We start from the raw sequence: 16,570 nt of genomic DNA on the forward strand, positions 1-16,570 counted from the left end.
CGGATAAGAGTTCTCGATTTCCCCTTACTGTTCGAGCTACAAGTCACAGATATAAACCAATAGAAACAACTCAAAACATTGTAGAACAAACAGACAGAAAGGAATGAATACAAGAGCTCAACTTGACCTTTAAACTGACCTTTCCAATTGAAGCCTTTTCAGATAGATGACCAAGCAAGATACGTGATATTGGTCCAAATCTTTATCCTCTGAATGGACTATTCTTGACCCACAAAGAGGAATATTGAATAATACCCAGTACAGCACCCGAAAGTACTCAGCCGATACAGTAACTAAGGCTCATGACTACTGTGTCTTCCCGAGTGAATCATCTTCTATCTAACTGTCTGAAGTAGCAGATTATTTTGAATTCCTTAATCTCGGCTCCGACCGCACTTATTTAATTGGTAATTTCCCACTCTATTGTGCTTTAAATATTCTCGTTTCAGAGAGGAATTCAGACTTACTCTATTTCAAAAACTTACCATCTACTACTTACCGCCTTTCCTGCTTCCTTCTTTTGCTCATTTTATTATATCTACTTATACAATACAACAGATTCTCTCTGTCCTTGCTCCTCCAGTAACATCAACCTTTACCAACCTTCGTCAACCTTCATCAACCTTTGTCAACCTTCATCAAACCACTGTCTACCCAGCACAACATGTCGGCACAGAATCCATTTCCTCCTGATGGGGACGTTCTCATCATGTCACCCACAGGAAAAAACTGGAAACTTCATTCGTGGCAACTGGTCAACTACGCGCCAAAAATCGGCGCCCTTCTCAAAAACGTTGCAGCGAGAACCATCACCAAGGGTATGCGCGCTGAAGCACACACTATTAGATGGTGGATTGAGATGATACCATTTGGCGCCTTTGATGACCAACGATTCAGAGATTTTGTTTGCGTTGTAAGTTTCAAGCTTTCCATACTAGCCTTGATAATACGTGGTATTGTGGTCACGCATGTCACGAACCACTTTCAGACAACTATACATCTTCAAAGTCCAGAACAAATCCGTGCTCTTCCAAGTCTTTAATTTCCACAGCGAATTCGAACGATTGCTAACTTGAACTTTAATACAGCCAGAAAAAAAGAAAGGAAAGCTTACTTTGCACAGCGCCGGTGCTTTTAATGGAATTGGCGAGGTGTCTTTCGAAAGAACCTATGACAACCTTTTCAGAATGTTGTACAGCATGCCTCCCAATCTCACAGACGATATTGACGACGGCGGTGCAAACTTGTACATAACCGATTGCGTTTCGATCTTACAAGCCGCCGCCTTCATCGGCAGCTTGCCTAGTGTTCGCACGTACATTGAGAGCTATCTTCTGCGGATCAACCAGAAGCTCTGGGTCCACGTTGCAAAGGCCCCTGAGGCATGGTCTGATGTTGCTGTTCGTCTACAGTCGGCGATTATCTTTCGTGAATCCATCATTCACATCGCGGGTGGTCTCGAGCTTCCGGGTCTCATCAACAGAAGCAGTTTTGACAACATTGAGTATGGAAAAATCTGCCTTAAAGTTGCGGAACGCAAGTGTCGCGAGCTTAGAGATAAGAAGATCGATGTAGAGAGGAGGCTCTTGCAATACTATCCGCAACGTCTAATTCGAAGAGAGACTCCCGAAAAGATCCCAGGTCGCGCCGATTATGGTTCCGACATCTACTACTGGCAGGCTCTAACTATGTGTCGCCAATTCTTTCAGTCTTCTATCATGGCGAACAGACATCATCGTCACGAAGATGGTGGCGTGGAGTTTTTATCGTACCGTCTTTCGCTGCGATTATATCGACAAACACGCCGCAGATGAGTTCCATCAACTTTTTGCCATGTCGACCAAAGGAAAGCAGTGTCTCGCGGATGCTGTTGAAGTTATCAAGGATGACCATCGTGTTGTCATCGCCGATCTTTTGGAAGATCACCTTCAGCTTCGTACGACTGTGAGAAGCAAGCCTTTGAGGTACTTGACTTGCACCAGTGTCTTAGAGGAAGAGTTGCCTTGGATTGCCAACCCCGGTTTGGTGCAGGTTCTATCCCAGACAAATCGAAGATGGTGTTGCTAGTGACGGCTCTGCTAGCACAGATCGAGCTGCAAGGGAAATCATGAACCGGGGTGGTGGTCCTAGTTCAGGGAAAGTTCCAGGAAAGAAGACTAGAACTGGCAAAGCTGCTATGGCTAGAGACGAAGGAGAAGATAGCGAAGAGGAAGGCGAGCAACAACATAACGATGATGATAGTTCAAGAGAAGAAGACGACGTTGACGAGGGCGAGTATATGGGCGGAGCATGAAATTCTCTTTCGAGATTTTCTCCATGCTGTTGCGATGATTCTGGATTAGCGTGGCGGGAGTTCAACCATTTGTTTCCTAGTATGTTTTGAGCTTTTGATAATAATGATTTCTCAAAACGAACGTGTTATAGAGAGTTTGTCAAGAGATCGATATCCCTTTTGATATTGAACAATCAATACTTTTCTGATTGATTTAGATAGCTATAACTAGGATAGCCTCTCAATTTCCAAGTTTTATTTATGAATTTGAACTCAGTGACCCAAAAACGCACCGGCATCAAATTCGCACGACAAAGTCCCTAAGTGTTATTTACACGAGTTCCACTCGGAAACTGCGTTGACCCCAATTTGAATATACAAACCCTAGGCAGACAATCAGAGCATCCACAAGATTTGACTGGGAGTGACGCACTCTTAATGTATTCGATAGTCAATCCCCATACAGATATTCAAAGTATTTGTGAGAGCTGACTGGAAATGGGACATTGTCAATATGTAGATGCTCAACCTTGTTTTAGCCTCTTGAACTATCCATGAAAGCCAAATGGAAATAGTATACTTTGACACTCTCGACCCTGGTACAGCTGCTGAAACTGAAGCACAATAACCGACTTGAAAATATATACTTTCGATCTCTAACCCTTACACAAACATTCAAACCACTGCAATCAGGGAGCTTTGACAGCTCAAGCGAGCTCTGACCAATACTACTATTTCCTGGAGTTTACCACAGTGGTAGATTATGCTGCCTATCAATCAAAGTCAAGAAGCGTGATTCAGTACAACCCTTGGAGACTTTATCATGCTCATCATCCTCATTGTGCTGATCAACTTCTAAGCCCTTGTCTGCAGATGAAATCACGACTTCATCCGTTGAAAGAATCAGATTATACGTACGGTATTTATGGTCTTCTTCACTTCCAAGAAGTTGTACTCGGGCAATTCGTTTGTTTTGTTACATGAAATCAGTACCATCGTGTAATGTAATCAATGTGCTATTGTTGTCCTACACGTACCGGTGTACGCAACGTGTATCGTGACACTAGAAACGTTTTGATGCGAAGTTCCAAATTAGCCATGGCGGGTCATTACGTCAACCCGCATCATGTGCCCCATCCTCATTGTGCGATGCACGTATCAAATTCGGTCCCGAGACGGAAAGAAAAGAGACATCACCGCTTAAACGACCAGGTACAGTATATACCTAGTAATCACTTATGTTAACGAAGGAACAATGAGACATCAAGGTGTTCATGAATAGGGATGCCGTTTTGCCGTATTGGCGACGCAAGCTAAGTATATCCTCATCTCGTCAGCTTCTTCATCTCGTCAGCTTCTTCATCTTTCACCGATAAAATATGATCTGATATAAATGCACTTTGATTGACATTGAGAGTTATCAGAACGAAGAGGCGATTGTGAGTTTTTGGAAGGGGAAACGCCTCAAACTCCATCTTAATTCACAGGCCGTTTGCTGATCCATGCCCATTCACTTGAAAGAAGATCAAAAGTAGCAAATCAGAACTTCTATTCCTTCGTTGCATATTCAACCTGCGTCGTGGACGTCATATGTAACCGCACCAGCAACCACAGCATATCCTTACGAATGCCGTCACTACATATCCACGCCACTGGTCTTCCATTGGAGATGCGGCCCCCCCAAAAAAGTGCGCGCTCGAAAAGAAATATAATTATCTATCTCCTACTCGCCTTCACATTCACTTGGATTCCATATACACTTTACTTCCGCCAAAGCTCTATATCTAATGCCAATTTAATAATGGACGAGGAGAGCGGAGAGGTTATACATCACGAATATGGAACGAATGCGCAACCCGCTTTTACAAATATGATACACCTGATGAATCTACCTTCCGATTACCTACCGCAGACAGGCAAACACAGGAAACCAAACCGCCTCATCATAGTGGGCGATGTGCATGGAATGAAAGATGCGTTGGTGAGTTTACTCGACAAAGTAAACTTCGACGAGAAACACGACCATTTGATATTAGCTGGCGATATGATATCCAAAGGACCCGATTCTCCAGGTGTGGTTGATCTTGCCATGAAAATCGGAGCTTCTGCCGTGAGGGGAAACCATGAGGATAGGATTATTCTCGCGCATGCCGATATGATAGCACAGCATAAGGAGATGGAGATGGATGCACCTGGCCCGAGTGAAGATCCGGAGAAAGTGGTTGATGGGCTGGAGGAGATTAGTTTCAATCATGGGGATTACAAGGATCGAGCGTTGGTGAGGGCGCTGGGGGAGAGGAGAATCAAATGGTTGAAGAAATGCCCTGTGATTCTGCGAGTAGGGCATCTGGATGGAATGGAGCAGGTGGTGGTTGTTCATGCTGGGCTGGCTCCCGGGGTCGAATTGGAAAAACAGGATCCATCTATGGTGATGAATATGCGGACTCTGATTGACGGAGTACCTAGCGACGAAAGAGATGGGAAACATTGGAACAAGGTAAGAGCTACTCACATGCTATCATGCAATTATCTCGGATTTTTTCTAATCACAAAACCAATAGGTCTGGAATAAGCATCAGAAGAAACTACCAAAGAAAGAACGCACTACAGTCATTTACGGTCACGACTCCAAGCGAGGTCTCCAATTAGAGAAATACAGCATGGGTTTGGATACGGGGTGTTTAAAAGGCGGCAAGCTTACGGCTGTAGTTATTGAAGGAGGAAATTCATCTCCGAAACATAAAGTTGTGCATGTTAATTGTAAGGATGGGAGAAAGAATTAGGAGTCAAAGATGGGTTCGGGTAACCTTATGAGAGAATTTGCGTTAGATACCATTCGAGGCGTTTAGGATATTAGTTGCTCCAGATGGCTTAATGATTAGTTTATATCACACTACCTTGATTGGGGTTGATGATGAGTTTGATTTGGGTTTTACGGTATTGGATATGATGATATCCCACAAATGTTATTCTGGTGGACGAGACGGTACCTGAGTGTGAGTGCCCTATTGGCGCTCACTGCGAATGACAAGCTCAGGTGGATGGCAGGACATGAAGGCAAAACTCACTCTTTTCAGTTCGGTTCTTCAACATACCAATGATATAGAAATTAATAGATTTAGATGCAATCTCAAAAAATAGATCCAATAACCAGGCGCTATGGCACCGAAGTGGACCCAAGCATATCCCTCCAAGAACATTAGAATGCATCTCAATTCGAAACCAAACTCCAAGTCTATTTTCCTTGCCTCTAGAGATCTAAACCACTTCATCTCTTCTCTCATCATGATCCACCACAATCACGATAGGTATGATTCTTTCATCTCCTGGCTCCCCCTTCTCCTCATCCTTGCTCTCATGATTAACAAACACAAAACTTCCCACCACAACCAATGCACCCACCCAATAGACTGCGGTGCTTGTCTGATCATTCAACCACATCTGGCCCACCAAACTCAACGGGATCGTCATACTCAAGCCTACAGTCACTACCAATGGCGTTGTCAACAACATCGCATACGCCCAGCAATAGTCGCTTATAAAACTGCTCAAGGAGTTCAGTAATACTATGAGCCAGATTTTACCAGTGGGAGGTAGCTCGAATGTTTCCACGCCGCTGAAATGCAAAATGAAGAAACCGGGCCAGAGAAAAACAACATTGAAGAATCCAACGAGCCCAAAGAATAGCGGCATATCGACCCGATCTTCGTTGCCGCAGCGCTTTTTCATCACTACTGCATACAGCCCATACATCACCGCGCTTCCAAAAGCCATGATATCGCCAATCGCAATTTGCGCTTGGGATTTGTGAGGAAAGTTCCCACGGTTTGAGTCATTATCCGTACTCCCTAGATCGACAGAGGAAATGAGGATGATGCCTACGAAGGAAGCTAGAACACCGAGGAGTTTGCGGACGGTGAAAGATTCGACACGAACAAGCGCTCCAAAGAGGAGGGTGAAGATTGAAGAAGTGGAGGTCAGGATTGTGGACGAGGCTACGGATGTGTATTCGAGACAGCCGGCTACGAGATAATTGGCTATGAACCAAAGAAGAGAGAACTCGAGAGAGAGTTTTGCGGTCTCGGATACACTTAATCTGTCTTCCTTCTCTTGTTCTTGTGGCTGCGGAAGATCTGTGTCAAGATCGTCGGTAGAGCTGAGGAGACGGGAATGAGAAGCGCTCATAAAATCGTACTCTTGGTCTTCTCGACTCGATCCTCGGCGATGCCATCCTTTGCGGAGATTCTGGAGTCCGGTGCGGTATTCTGATAATTGGTCATGATAGTAATCCACAGCTGAATTCTTCACATGCGACCAGCCATGCTCTCTCGATATTCGTAGAAATATAGGGATCAACGATATAGCAAAAAATGATGTGTTGATATATGTAACAAAATATGGTTTCGAATAGGTATTATCGGCGAATATGTACTATCGTTCTCAGTATTAGTATTGGGTATTCGAGTTCCTTGATAGTTTGCCGGCTCAATATACTAAGCTTGCCAGATGAGAAGCATACTCACACTAGCAAGAAAATTACTACTCGTCCACAACATCACTGTAACTCCCAATAACACCATCCCCAGAGTCCTGCGCGCTACATTCTCTAAGCCCACTCCGGCTCTAAATCCCAAGTTCTTGCTACGAGTGCTGGCAGTTGCACTTGTGCCTGTGATCGTTCTTTCCAGCGATACTCTCTGAATATGTGTCTGCATTGTAGCAGAATCCGTTGACGCACTCATCGCGCCGATTTGAACTGATTGCGCCGTCGTTCTTAGACTAACTTCTAAGATCTCGTCCTTCAAACGCCTTTTATCTTATCTATATCCCACCTATGCAACTGAAAATCCGAACGATGTGGAGGTTGATTATGTGATCGATTATGTGAGTTATGTTTTGAATTCCAAAGGGTCATGGAGGTCGTAGACACATGTACATATATTGATGCATTTAACAATATGATAGGTCTTATGATGCCATGTAGATATAATTAAAGTGCGAATGTGATGTTCGTCTTCGATGCGCGGGAGATCCCTATATAGATGAGGTGGTAGTGAATTCGGAACACGAAGGATTGAGCACGCGATCGCAATCATTAACAATCCTTCTGCTAGTTGGACCTTGAGAAAGGAGAGAGAAACAAATTACCAAGTGAAAGCCACGCCAAGTGAAGGCTTACATTACTGTATCTATAAGGCCAAGACATTCTCATTTGAGGAAAAGAAATACGAAATAGCCCTTTAGCGCTAGCTCATATGTACGTAGATAGTTCTATGCGCTAATCGTTATCAAACTTTATCCAAGAGAATGGGGTTTGAAGGGGGTCCAAAGGTAACTTTGTTTCAATGTCAATCTATGTTGCGCTACTCTACTCCGTGCAAGGCTCACATCTATCACAGACAACTACTCGTTCTAATGCAATAATATGGTTCATTCAAAGATGCTTTCATTACAGAACTATAAACCCGTCTTTCTCATTATGCGTTCTGTATCATCAAGGAAATAAGAAAATCGCAGACCCAATAGCGCCAGAATGATCCCTATGTACAATTGACGACCTTCTCATCAAAACTTCCAGTATAATTCCCTCAGTGGTCGAAAGGGCAGGGCAGAAAGAGAGAAAATGAGACCAATGGTTTCCGACCCCCACCAGGTGCCATTTAGCAGGCACAACCATCTCTATCGTTCTCGATATGGATGTTGATTGGATCTGAGTAATCTCCATTGTATTCTTCCGATTCCTCCTGTGCTAGGGCGTTTCTTGCAATAACTAGATTGGAATTAGCTAGGATCTGTTTGACGAACTTGAAAGTGATTTACCTTCAAAGGCTTGCTCGACATTGATGGCCTCCTTGGCACTTGTTTCGAAATATGGAATGTTGCCCTTTGAAGTACAGAAAGTCATAGCCCGTTTTGAGGAAATCTGAACCACGATTAGCAAAGATATCATACAATCGTTCCAATGCCAAACTTACCACTCTCTTGTTCTCTTCGACATCAATTTTGTTGCCTAGAACGACCTACGCAACTGTCAGTGCCATATCGGATTCCCGTAAAATTGCCAAACTTACAAACGGGAAGCTTTCTGGATCTCTGGGCGAGGCCTGGATCAGGAATTCATCCCTCCAACTATCCAATGTATCGAAACTCTTTGAATTGTTCACGTCGTAGACAAGGACACAGCAATCCGCTCCTCTGTAGAATGCGACCCCTAACGATTGGAAACGTTCCTGACCTGCTGTATCCCAAAGCTATATCCAATGGTTAGCTACCAAGTCCCAGCTGCCATAAGAAGTGTGAAACCCTCACCTGCATAGTAACTAATCGATCATCGACTAGGACCTCCTTTGTCAAGAAATCCGCCCCGATAGTCGCCTTGTAGCTTGCACTGAATTTCTTGTTGACCTAATCCAGTATCAGTCTCTAGTGTCGGCGTATACGTCGCGATTGAAAGACACTCGGTAGGTATTCAACGTACATATTGGTTCATCAAACTCGTCTTTCCTACACCGCTATCGCCGAGGATAATAACCTGCGGATCTCAGATCAGCACCAAACTACTCATCAGATCCTCAACATCAGTCCTTACCTTCAATAAAACCTTCTTGCGTGAAGCCATCTTTGTCTAGCTTGTGCTTGATCTAATCTTCCTCACGAAGCGCCAACTTTCTCCCTTTCCTCGATCTCTTTCTTAAACAAAAAAGGAGCGTAGGCACGTAGAATAGAGAATCGTTTCTGTCGTGATGAAAAGGATCCTTTTTTTTTCCTATCAAGAATCCGGGTTGTGAATGTATCGATGTAATACTTAATATAGGTTTGGTTAATTGAAGAGGAGGAACATTACATCGGTAACTTTAAGCTTTAGTGCTTGCCTCGTGCCTCGTGCCTCTTCATTAAATTGCCCCATCCAGCCATTCAGCTATTCAGCCATCCATCGGAAACCCGCTAGCGCCGGCCGCTTGGTCCTATCAGTATCTGCTTATCGAGATCTATCCCACTACAAGAGGCTACAGCTCATCCACAGTACCAGCACACATTCAACATGCATACTGCATTAAGAGAACTTCCTTATATATCCATTCACTTGCAGATTCTCGTACATGAAACTATCAGGCTAAACTTTTCTTCAACAGTTTTTCATACTCATAAACTCAACTTTTCGTGGAACTCTACGATAGGTAGAAAGAGATCGCATTCTATGATTGTTTATTGAAGAATAACTACCTGGATTTTCAAAGCAATGAAACCTCAACCTGTACGTCAGCAACCAAGAGAACGAAACAATGGCTTCCTGGCGCGATGATTATATAAAGGGTCTACAAGATCGCGATGAGCGCGAACAAACCAGCTACCAGCGCTTTGATCCTTCTTTCATAGACGCTTGTACGGCACCCCTTCTGAAATGAACTTTATGTCTAAAGTCTAACAACTTGCAAAAGATACTCAGCTGCTCGACAAAGTCTCTGCTCAAACTGCAGCTGCAGCTGTTCACGACACCTCATCTACCTCCGCCAACCCCCCATCCCTCTCTTCCTCTGCCACATCTCAAAAAGCAATCTCCAAAAATGCAAATCAAACTCAAACTTCAACCTCTTCCGAGGTCCTTCAGCTCCGCGCTTCCTTATCCGAAGCACTCCGTTCCTCTTCGCACTTCCAATCGCGTTTGAAGATCACCGAAACCTCACTCCAGGCTTTACGCACAAAAAGTGCTTCAGTATCCAAACAGTTAGAAACTTTGACTCGAGAACGAAATATTCTGGAGAGGAAGATCAGGGATCGAGATGAGGAGCTACGAGCTAAGACTAAAGGGTTTCATGATGTGCAGGATGAGATGATATCTCTGAATTTGCAGCTCAATATAGCAGAGCAGAATGAGAAAAGAGCAAAAGCGGAAAATAAAGAGTTGATTGACAGGTGGATGGCTCAAAAAGGAAGGGAGGCAGATGAAATGAATAAAAAGTTTGGGACCTGATGCAATAAACTGATGATTGAATCAAGCTCATCACACTCTGTGTTAAAATCACCGAGAAGGATAAAACATGAAGGAGTAATGGTTGCTGTTACAAATACATTGATTTATCCATACATCTACTCTATGCCGACTCGCTGTGATATCGCTTTGTACTTAAGTACCCAATAATAACCTGCCCAATGGTATCAACTATGTAAGGAAACCCTATATTCAAATTCACAAATCATCTAACCCGACTCCCCCGTGTCTTTCTATCCTTTGGGGTCTTGTGATAGTTAGCCACGATAGTGCTGTCCTTCGTAGCAACATAGTAATCTCCTCCATTGGAATGCCAACTAACATCACCTTCCGCGTAGGTCTTCTTTTCGACTCGCAATAAATTGATGGGATTGTGTTCGTTGTAAGAATTTATGACATGACCGTCCGGCACGAAAGTTTTTAAACTCACAATCTTGCAACCCTCTTTTAAATCCAAAAATAAGTTCACAAGACTTTGGTTCAAAGCAGGTGCGAAGACTTGATTGTTAACCAAGATAACATCAGCTCTCTTCATCACCTTGAGGATGTTTTCGTTATTCAAGAAATTACCTTCCTCGAGGTTGACTGACCCGGCGCTGAGGCCCCAGGCCCTGCAACGTGCAGAAAATTCTGTCTGTTGTAAGGAAGCCAGCTTACAGCAGTTAGGCATTATTTCACAGCCCCAACTTTCGCAACCAACTTGTAGCGCAGCATGCACGACGACATTTCCTACTCCCGAACCGAGATCTATGAAAACTTGATCTGATTTCATCCGAGTGTCTTCCCTGAGAATTCGGGATATGAACGGGAATGTGAGCTCGCCGTAAACGTAATCCGTGCCATTTTGGTATTTATTAGTCAAGTCAACTTGAGGAGACACTGCTCGGTCGTAAACTTGCTGGAGAACCATCTTGAGAAGCTTAGACGATAGCGAATGCTTATTTTCCAAGTTTTTCGCCAGCGATCCATTTTTGGTGAGAGTGCTGAGCGCGTCATTGTAAGCCCCCACAGCATTCCTGAACTCAAGCAGCAGCCCCTTCATTTTCTCTTTGTCGTGGGGCTTTTTTGCGGTGGACAAAGTCCAAGTAATATTGTTCGTCGCTTTGTTGATTTTGCGAATTATGCCCGTTTCTGGATGGGCGAACTCCGCTGCTTGCTCCTCGGTCAAATATTCATCCTTGACAATTTCCACAATCTTCGGTATTTCGTCGTAAGGGTTGATCAAATCTTCTCCTGCGGGATCGATAACCTCTCCTTCGGAGATGAGTTGGTATCTTTAGTGACGGCATTGATTAGCTGGGTTTAACTTCGGATTTTAGGGGTTGAATTCAGTAGGCATTACCTTTCTCTTCGACTGACACTAGGATATCTTAGAAGGACCGCATCGCCCTCTTCCTTCTTTCTATCGCAAACTTTCTCGCCGCTCTTAGCCGTGCGTTTCGTCATCATAACATCGGCCGCGTGGATCATTCTGCATGTAGAGCCTTGCGTATTATCGGTTTCGGTCGAAAAGGCTTTTTTGTCCTTTAGATTCCTCTTCAAATCAGGCTCGATATTTTCTGGCTTGGCCCGTTTGGAAGACACGGCCACCTCTTCATCTTCCTCGCTATCACTCGTCAACGGCTGTTGACTGGGACTTTTTCGAAGAGTTGAAGTTGTGCTTTTCTTAGTGTTACGGCTTCCGCTGATTTCTCTTTCTTTCCTTTTCTTTCCTGCCTCGGGGGGAGGGCTTGGGACGGCTAGTCTGCCACGAGCATCAGTGACTTTTGATACAGGTGTACCAATTCGAAGGCCATTACTGGATGTCCTACTAGATAAAGTCGGCCTCTGTTTTGGAACTTTTTCGGATTTAAATTTTGGTGCCACAGGTTTAATGTTCGTCAGTCCAAAATTCAAGCTCATTCCTGCAGATTTTGAGAACAAGATGGAGAGTAAACAAATACAAAAATATTTGCCAAATACAAAATAATAATGGATTAAAATATGTTCTTGCTGGTGTTTCTTAGATGGGTATGAATGCTGAGTGATGTGAAAGTTGAAGGAGGTATTGCATGCAGTGTATATCTTGAGAGAGTAAATTCATTGAAGACTAATAATAAAGACTTGCAGGCAGGCACGACTCAAAGGGCTGTTGTATGCAGAGATCTACACTAGTTTTGATCACGTGCTGAAATTCTAACAAATAGAGTTTAGAGTTCACAATGATAATTCGTGATGTTTGTAATTATGAATTGCAAACAATCAATAGAAAATGATGAATTTTGTTGGTGTCATTATGTACTTACCTAGATACACGCTTATTATTAATAGATGAGTCAGTATATCATGGAAATTGAAATTTATAGGAATTGAAAATAAAGAACATACTTTTGATAGACAGACTGTGGACTGATCATGGACCGGACCTGACCTGACCTCCTGTGTACTAGACATCTTTAGCTCCCGTTAAGGGACTTTTTAAGGGATTGTCAAGAGATTGATCTGGAATGAGTGGAAATAGATCCGGGATAACTCTAACCCGGATAACACTGGATAACACTTGACAAAAAAGTACTGCACAACATCTTTTTCATTGGTCTCCAAAGTTATCAAGCAGAGCTTTACATCTGAACTCTAGCAAAGGAAATGTGCATATCATTACAATTCATTATTTGACAACCAGGCTGTCTGATTCGAATGTATAAAGAGTGGTGAAGTCGAACACTATACCTAGCAAGAGAAAGATGCTAATGTCACAGACTGGATACAACACTTTCACCTGTTGATTACTTTGTAATATACATACTAGGTAGTTAGCAGACAGATCAATTGCTAGATCTTGTTTAAATTCTGTTAGTTCTTCATATCAAACATTCGAAAATGACTTTGGTAAACCTCTTTTATTATTTCATTCCCTGGTAGTATACAAAAATAATCTCACAGGTGCAAACACAGATACAACATTCAGCAGAAAACACAAAGGAAAACCTCAATCATTTTGGAATCATGACCATCTCACATCACGTTGTCATTCAAATTCTTCTTGTTACTGATAGAGTCCTTGAGAGTAATGAATCCATAATTGCAGTCAGAGTATAATAGGACAATAGCACGCAATTGGCTGTAGAAACAAACATGAGGAACGTGAGAGTGAGGAACATTCATTATTCCTCAAAGATAGGTAACTTTTGTGTGCCCAGGCTTACTTTTTGGAAAACAGGAGAGCAGACCATTGAAACAACACACAATAGACCCAAGCAGACCCAAGTGTATGATATGACAGATAGTCTAACGTGTCAGTCAATAACACCATGCGCCGCTCCAAAGAGGTAGATAACATTGGTGTAAAGACCGCCCATATTCAATCTAGATTTTACTAGTATAGTAAATTAGAGTAAATCCCAGAAAAGCTTCATGTATGTTGTAGGTCTGTGACGTTGCTCTGGGCCAGTGAGGCTAAACATGGGCATAATGAAAATCTAGGCACAAAGATTTATGTGAATCCGACGCCGAAGGAAATCGTTTTGAGAATTGAGGATCAGAAAATTAATCTTTTTGCCATGTAGGAGCAGAAGTCAAAACTATGCTCAGTGCACCGAGAATGCTTGCCCGGTTTGCCAATGTTTCATTGAAAACATGACGCCTCTCAAGATCTGTTATCTAAGAAGCAATAGCACGTTGGCCTGCGTTACCACCACGGTTATTTTTCTTGGGTTTAGACACTGTGCTCCAGCCATCCTCTTCCATGACTGCAGTTTCAGTTGTAGCAACAGGGCTTTGGGCTGGTGCAGTCGCATTTTGTCCACCACCATTTGGGTTTTGTCTGTGGTTCCTTCCTCCATCATTGTGTCTTGGGCCTCTTGGTGCATAATCACCACCCCTACCCTTAGGTCCTCTTGGAATATCATCCCTGGGTGGTTTAGGTCCAGATGGACGTCTCCAGGCTCCTGTGTCAGATGGTTTTGGTTTGGCATCTCTCACAATCTCTTTTGGTTTGACAGCCTTGTCGTCGACAATCTCGCCGTTTGCATTCTCGGTTTCAATTGTCTCTCCTTCCTTTGTTGCTTCTTCACCTTCACGTTGTAAAACTTCAGCTTTCTTCTCGTTGTCTTCAGTTTCCTTAGCCTTTGCAGCCTCTCTCTCCTGCTTAGCCTTCTCATCAGCCTCCTTTTTCTCTTTGATGGCCTGTTGTCGCTTCTCCTCAATTTCCTTCTCCTTGGCGGCAGTATCAATTGGACGAGCAGCTCCAAATGGGCTTGCCTTCGCATCACCTGCGGCAGATGACGAGGATGAATCAGCAGGGGCCTCGGAAACGGTGCGCTTTGCAAGGTTCAATCTTGGTCTACCACCAGCCGGGGCAGATGGGAGGGCTGGAGAAGCTGGGGCCTCGCTCCCTTCACGAGATAGAACAGGTGACTTTGCTGCTGGTGCAGCTGGTGGGTCGGGTCGCATTTTGCTACGCCATTGGTTGTCTTGATCGGCGGCGGTGGGCGCACGCTCAGCGACGGGTCGCTCTTGAAACTCACGTCTGGGTGGTCTTGATCCTTCTTGTGAGCCAGAGCCTTGACCTTGGGATCTACCTTCACCCCAAGCAGCTGGCGAAGCTTTGCGGTCTCTGAAACCTTCGGCTCTTGGTCCATCGTTTGTTCGGGGTCGGCCACCTTCTCTTGGAGCACGTTCCTGTTGGGCGAGGGGTGAGAGTGGACCCTTACGTTCCCAGTTTCCAAAGTCTCGAACCTTGCCATCACTTTCGGGCTCACGGGGGGCTCTACGCTCGCCACCTTCCTCGCCAAAACGGCTAGATTGGTATCCTCGATCCGAAGTGCGACGCTCTCCTCCACGGCCCGGCAAATCAGGTAGGGGTCCCTTTCTACTCCAGTCTCCGAGCTCTCGTACATCTGGACGGTCACCACGATCCTTCGCTATAGCATATATTAGTGGATAGCGCAAGTGCGATGGGAATCAAACTTACGAGGATCAGCAACACTGATTCTAATGTTACGACCTTGGAACTGAGTCTGGTTCAAAGTCAAGGCGGACTTAAGGCCTTCCAAAGAGCCGAATTCTGCATATCCGAATCCCTTTGGTTTCATCTCCATCTTATCCTCAATGATGCGAACGTTGATACATTCGCAGCCAACGAAAAATTCGTTAACATCGCCGACGGTAGCATCAAATGAAAGGTTTCCAAGATGAACAGTATAAGGTGGCTTGTCGGGGAGAGGGAGTTCCTCGCGAACGGAATAACCTATTGAAAGTTAGAATAAGAATTTCATTGAAAAGGGCAATTTGAAGGAAGGTGATGGGAGACTTACCTCCGGCATTGTTGCCATAAGTACCAGTGGTAGAGCTATAGGTACGTCTCTCATTGCTGCTTCCACCATATCCAGAAGGGCGTGAGTCTATAATGATCAGTATTCATATTTTTGCGAAATTGGCCACGATCAATGTGCGTTTGTATTCACATACCGGCTGTGATAGATGGAAATTAGCAAGGCTCCATATCGATATAGGAATAGAAGAACTAACAAACTGGCATATCCTCCATCTCATCGGCCCATGATCCCAACTCTACATCGATATTAGTATGAAAAAGATTGTTGTGCGAGGACAGTAGGTGTTTTCATACTCTCGTCAGCCAAGAAGGTCCCGAGGGACATCTTCTGCTGTTCCTTCTTCTTAGGAGCTATGGCACAACTACAATTAGCCACCACATACTCGATGTTTCAAAGACCCACACCGACAGTATCATGGTCGCGATAGTCGATGAAAGGTTAGTGAGGGGGAGCGCTTACCCATGATTGCGGTTTTTTTTTTCTTGGGACGCTGCGCAAAAGTGTTTGCGCGTTGTCCGAGACAGAGTATTGAAGGTACTATGAAGTCCCTTCAATCGATCGTATGTATTTAAGGTTTGGGTATTCCTTGGGATATTCGAGGCTCGTCGAATATCTTTTTGTGTATCGGTAGGAAGAGGTCGAGGTTCTTCGTGGTGGGTTTAGATTCCAAAATGGAAGAATTATTAAAAGTGCGAAGTTTGACAAGGGTTGTGCGAAACTAGTGGGGCAAATTCTTACACTAGTGCTGTGTTAGTGAATTTGCGTTTGTTCAATGATATGGAATTTTTTATCGAAATCGTATAAATGATTACATTGATATTCATATTTAAGAGTTAATTCATATTTTTGAAATTTTGAATTTTACCAAGGAGGCAATCATCTTCTCCCATTGGATAGGATAAAATAGTGAAGGACCAGCTAGATATAAGTCCCGTCTCGTATATACAAAGGCAGGTACTAGTAGGTACGCAGTTTTGATATCTCAGCCAGATA

General features: G+C 43.9%; 7 protein-coding genes across 7 annotated transcripts; 3 read left to right on the top strand and 4 right to left on the bottom strand.

Moving 5' to 3' along the window:
- Window positions 1-664: 664 nt before the first annotated feature.
- Window positions 665-2,293, top strand: EAF02_006242 (uncharacterized protein; the record flags this gene model as incomplete). Its single annotated transcript, XM_038902290.1, has 4 exons — window positions 665-913; window positions 1,089-1,749; window positions 1,811-1,964; window positions 2,032-2,293. 4 exons carry the CDS (start codon window positions 665-667, stop codon window positions 2,291-2,293), a joined length of 1,326 nt encoding a protein of 441 aa, XP_038757510.1.
- A 1,780-nt stretch (window positions 2,294-4,073) lies between these two features.
- EAF02_006243 (uncharacterized protein) lies at window positions 4,074-5,055 on the top strand (the record flags this gene model as incomplete). The annotated part of the gene is made up of 2 exons (XM_038902291.1): window positions 4,074-4,769; window positions 4,834-5,055. The coding sequence occupies 2 exons, from the start codon at window positions 4,074-4,076 to the stop codon at window positions 5,053-5,055; spliced, it is 918 nt and encodes a 305-aa protein (XP_038757511.1).
- A 475-nt stretch (window positions 5,056-5,530) lies between these two features.
- Window positions 5,531-7,014, bottom strand: EAF02_006244 (uncharacterized protein; the record flags this gene model as incomplete). Its single annotated transcript, XM_038902292.1, has 2 exons — window positions 5,531-6,703; window positions 6,796-7,014. The coding sequence occupies 2 exons, from the start codon at window positions 7,012-7,014 to the stop codon at window positions 5,531-5,533; spliced, it is 1,392 nt and encodes a 463-aa protein (XP_038757512.1).
- A 652-nt stretch (window positions 7,015-7,666) lies between these two features.
- Window positions 7,667-9,144, bottom strand: EAF02_006245 (uncharacterized protein). The gene is made up of 7 exons (XM_038902293.1): window positions 8,862-9,144; window positions 8,751-8,804; window positions 8,582-8,677; window positions 8,344-8,523; window positions 8,248-8,292; window positions 8,093-8,195; window positions 7,667-8,042 (listed from the first exon to the last, which is right to left on the bottom strand). Exons 1-7 carry the CDS (start codon window positions 8,889-8,891, stop codon window positions 7,933-7,935), a joined length of 618 nt encoding a protein of 205 aa, XP_038757513.1. The 5' UTR covers window positions 8,892-9,144; the 3' UTR covers window positions 7,667-7,932.
- A 411-nt stretch (window positions 9,145-9,555) lies between these two features.
- On the top strand, window positions 9,556-10,244 carry EAF02_006246 (uncharacterized protein; the record flags this gene model as incomplete). The annotated part of the gene is made up of 2 exons (XM_038902294.1): window positions 9,556-9,655; window positions 9,712-10,244. 2 exons carry the CDS (start codon window positions 9,556-9,558, stop codon window positions 10,242-10,244), a joined length of 633 nt encoding a protein of 210 aa, XP_038757514.1.
- An 82-nt stretch (window positions 10,245-10,326) lies between these two features.
- On the bottom strand, window positions 10,327-12,432 carry EAF02_006247 (uncharacterized protein). The gene is made up of 2 exons (XM_038902295.1): window positions 11,605-12,432; window positions 10,327-11,536 (listed from the first exon to the last, which is right to left on the bottom strand). Exons 1-2 carry the CDS (start codon window positions 12,162-12,164, stop codon window positions 10,468-10,470), a joined length of 1,629 nt encoding a protein of 542 aa, XP_038757515.1. The 5' UTR covers window positions 12,165-12,432; the 3' UTR covers window positions 10,327-10,467.
- Window positions 12,433-13,901: 1,469 nt separating this feature from the next.
- EAF02_006248 (uncharacterized protein) lies at window positions 13,902-16,040 on the bottom strand (the record flags this gene model as incomplete). Its single annotated transcript, XM_038902296.1, has 6 exons — window positions 13,902-15,163; window positions 15,214-15,489; window positions 15,557-15,643; window positions 15,771-15,812; window positions 15,871-15,927; window positions 16,037-16,040. 6 exons carry the CDS (start codon window positions 16,038-16,040, stop codon window positions 13,902-13,904), a joined length of 1,728 nt encoding a protein of 575 aa, XP_038757516.1.
- Between the last annotated feature and the right edge of the window lie 530 nt (window positions 16,041-16,570).

This window comes from Botrytis sinoallii, assembly GCF_014898435.1.
Source record: "Botrytis sinoallii strain Bc 23 chromosome Unknown BSIN_010, whole genome shotgun sequence".
In the NCBI taxonomy this organism is placed as follows: Eukaryota; Fungi; Ascomycota; class Leotiomycetes; order Helotiales; family Sclerotiniaceae; genus Botrytis; species Botrytis sinoallii.

What these genes read in the sequence shown, in the direction of transcription:
- EAF02_006245 (XM_038902293.1), bottom strand. Translation starts at nt 8,891, where the DNA reads ATGGCTTCACGCAAGAAGGTTTTATTGAAG. An exon ending in CGAGTTTGATGAACCAATAT is followed by an intron (nt 8,678 to 8,750) that starts GTACGTTGAATA and finishes ATACTGGATTAG; the next exon opens with GTCAACAAGAAATTCAGTGC. An exon ending in TGTCGAGCAAGCCTTTGAAG is followed by an intron (nt 8,043 to 8,092) that starts GTAAATCACTTT and finishes ATTCCAATCTAG; the next exon opens with TTATTGCAAGAAACGCCCTA.
- EAF02_006247 (XM_038902295.1), bottom strand. Translation starts at nt 12,164, where the DNA reads ATGAGCTTGAATTTTGGACTGACGAACATTAAACCTGTGGCACCAAAA. An exon ending in AGTGTCAGTCGAAGAGAAAG is followed by an intron (nt 11,537 to 11,604) that starts GTAATGCCTACT and finishes CCGTCACTAAAG; the next exon opens with ATACCAACTCATCTCCGAAG.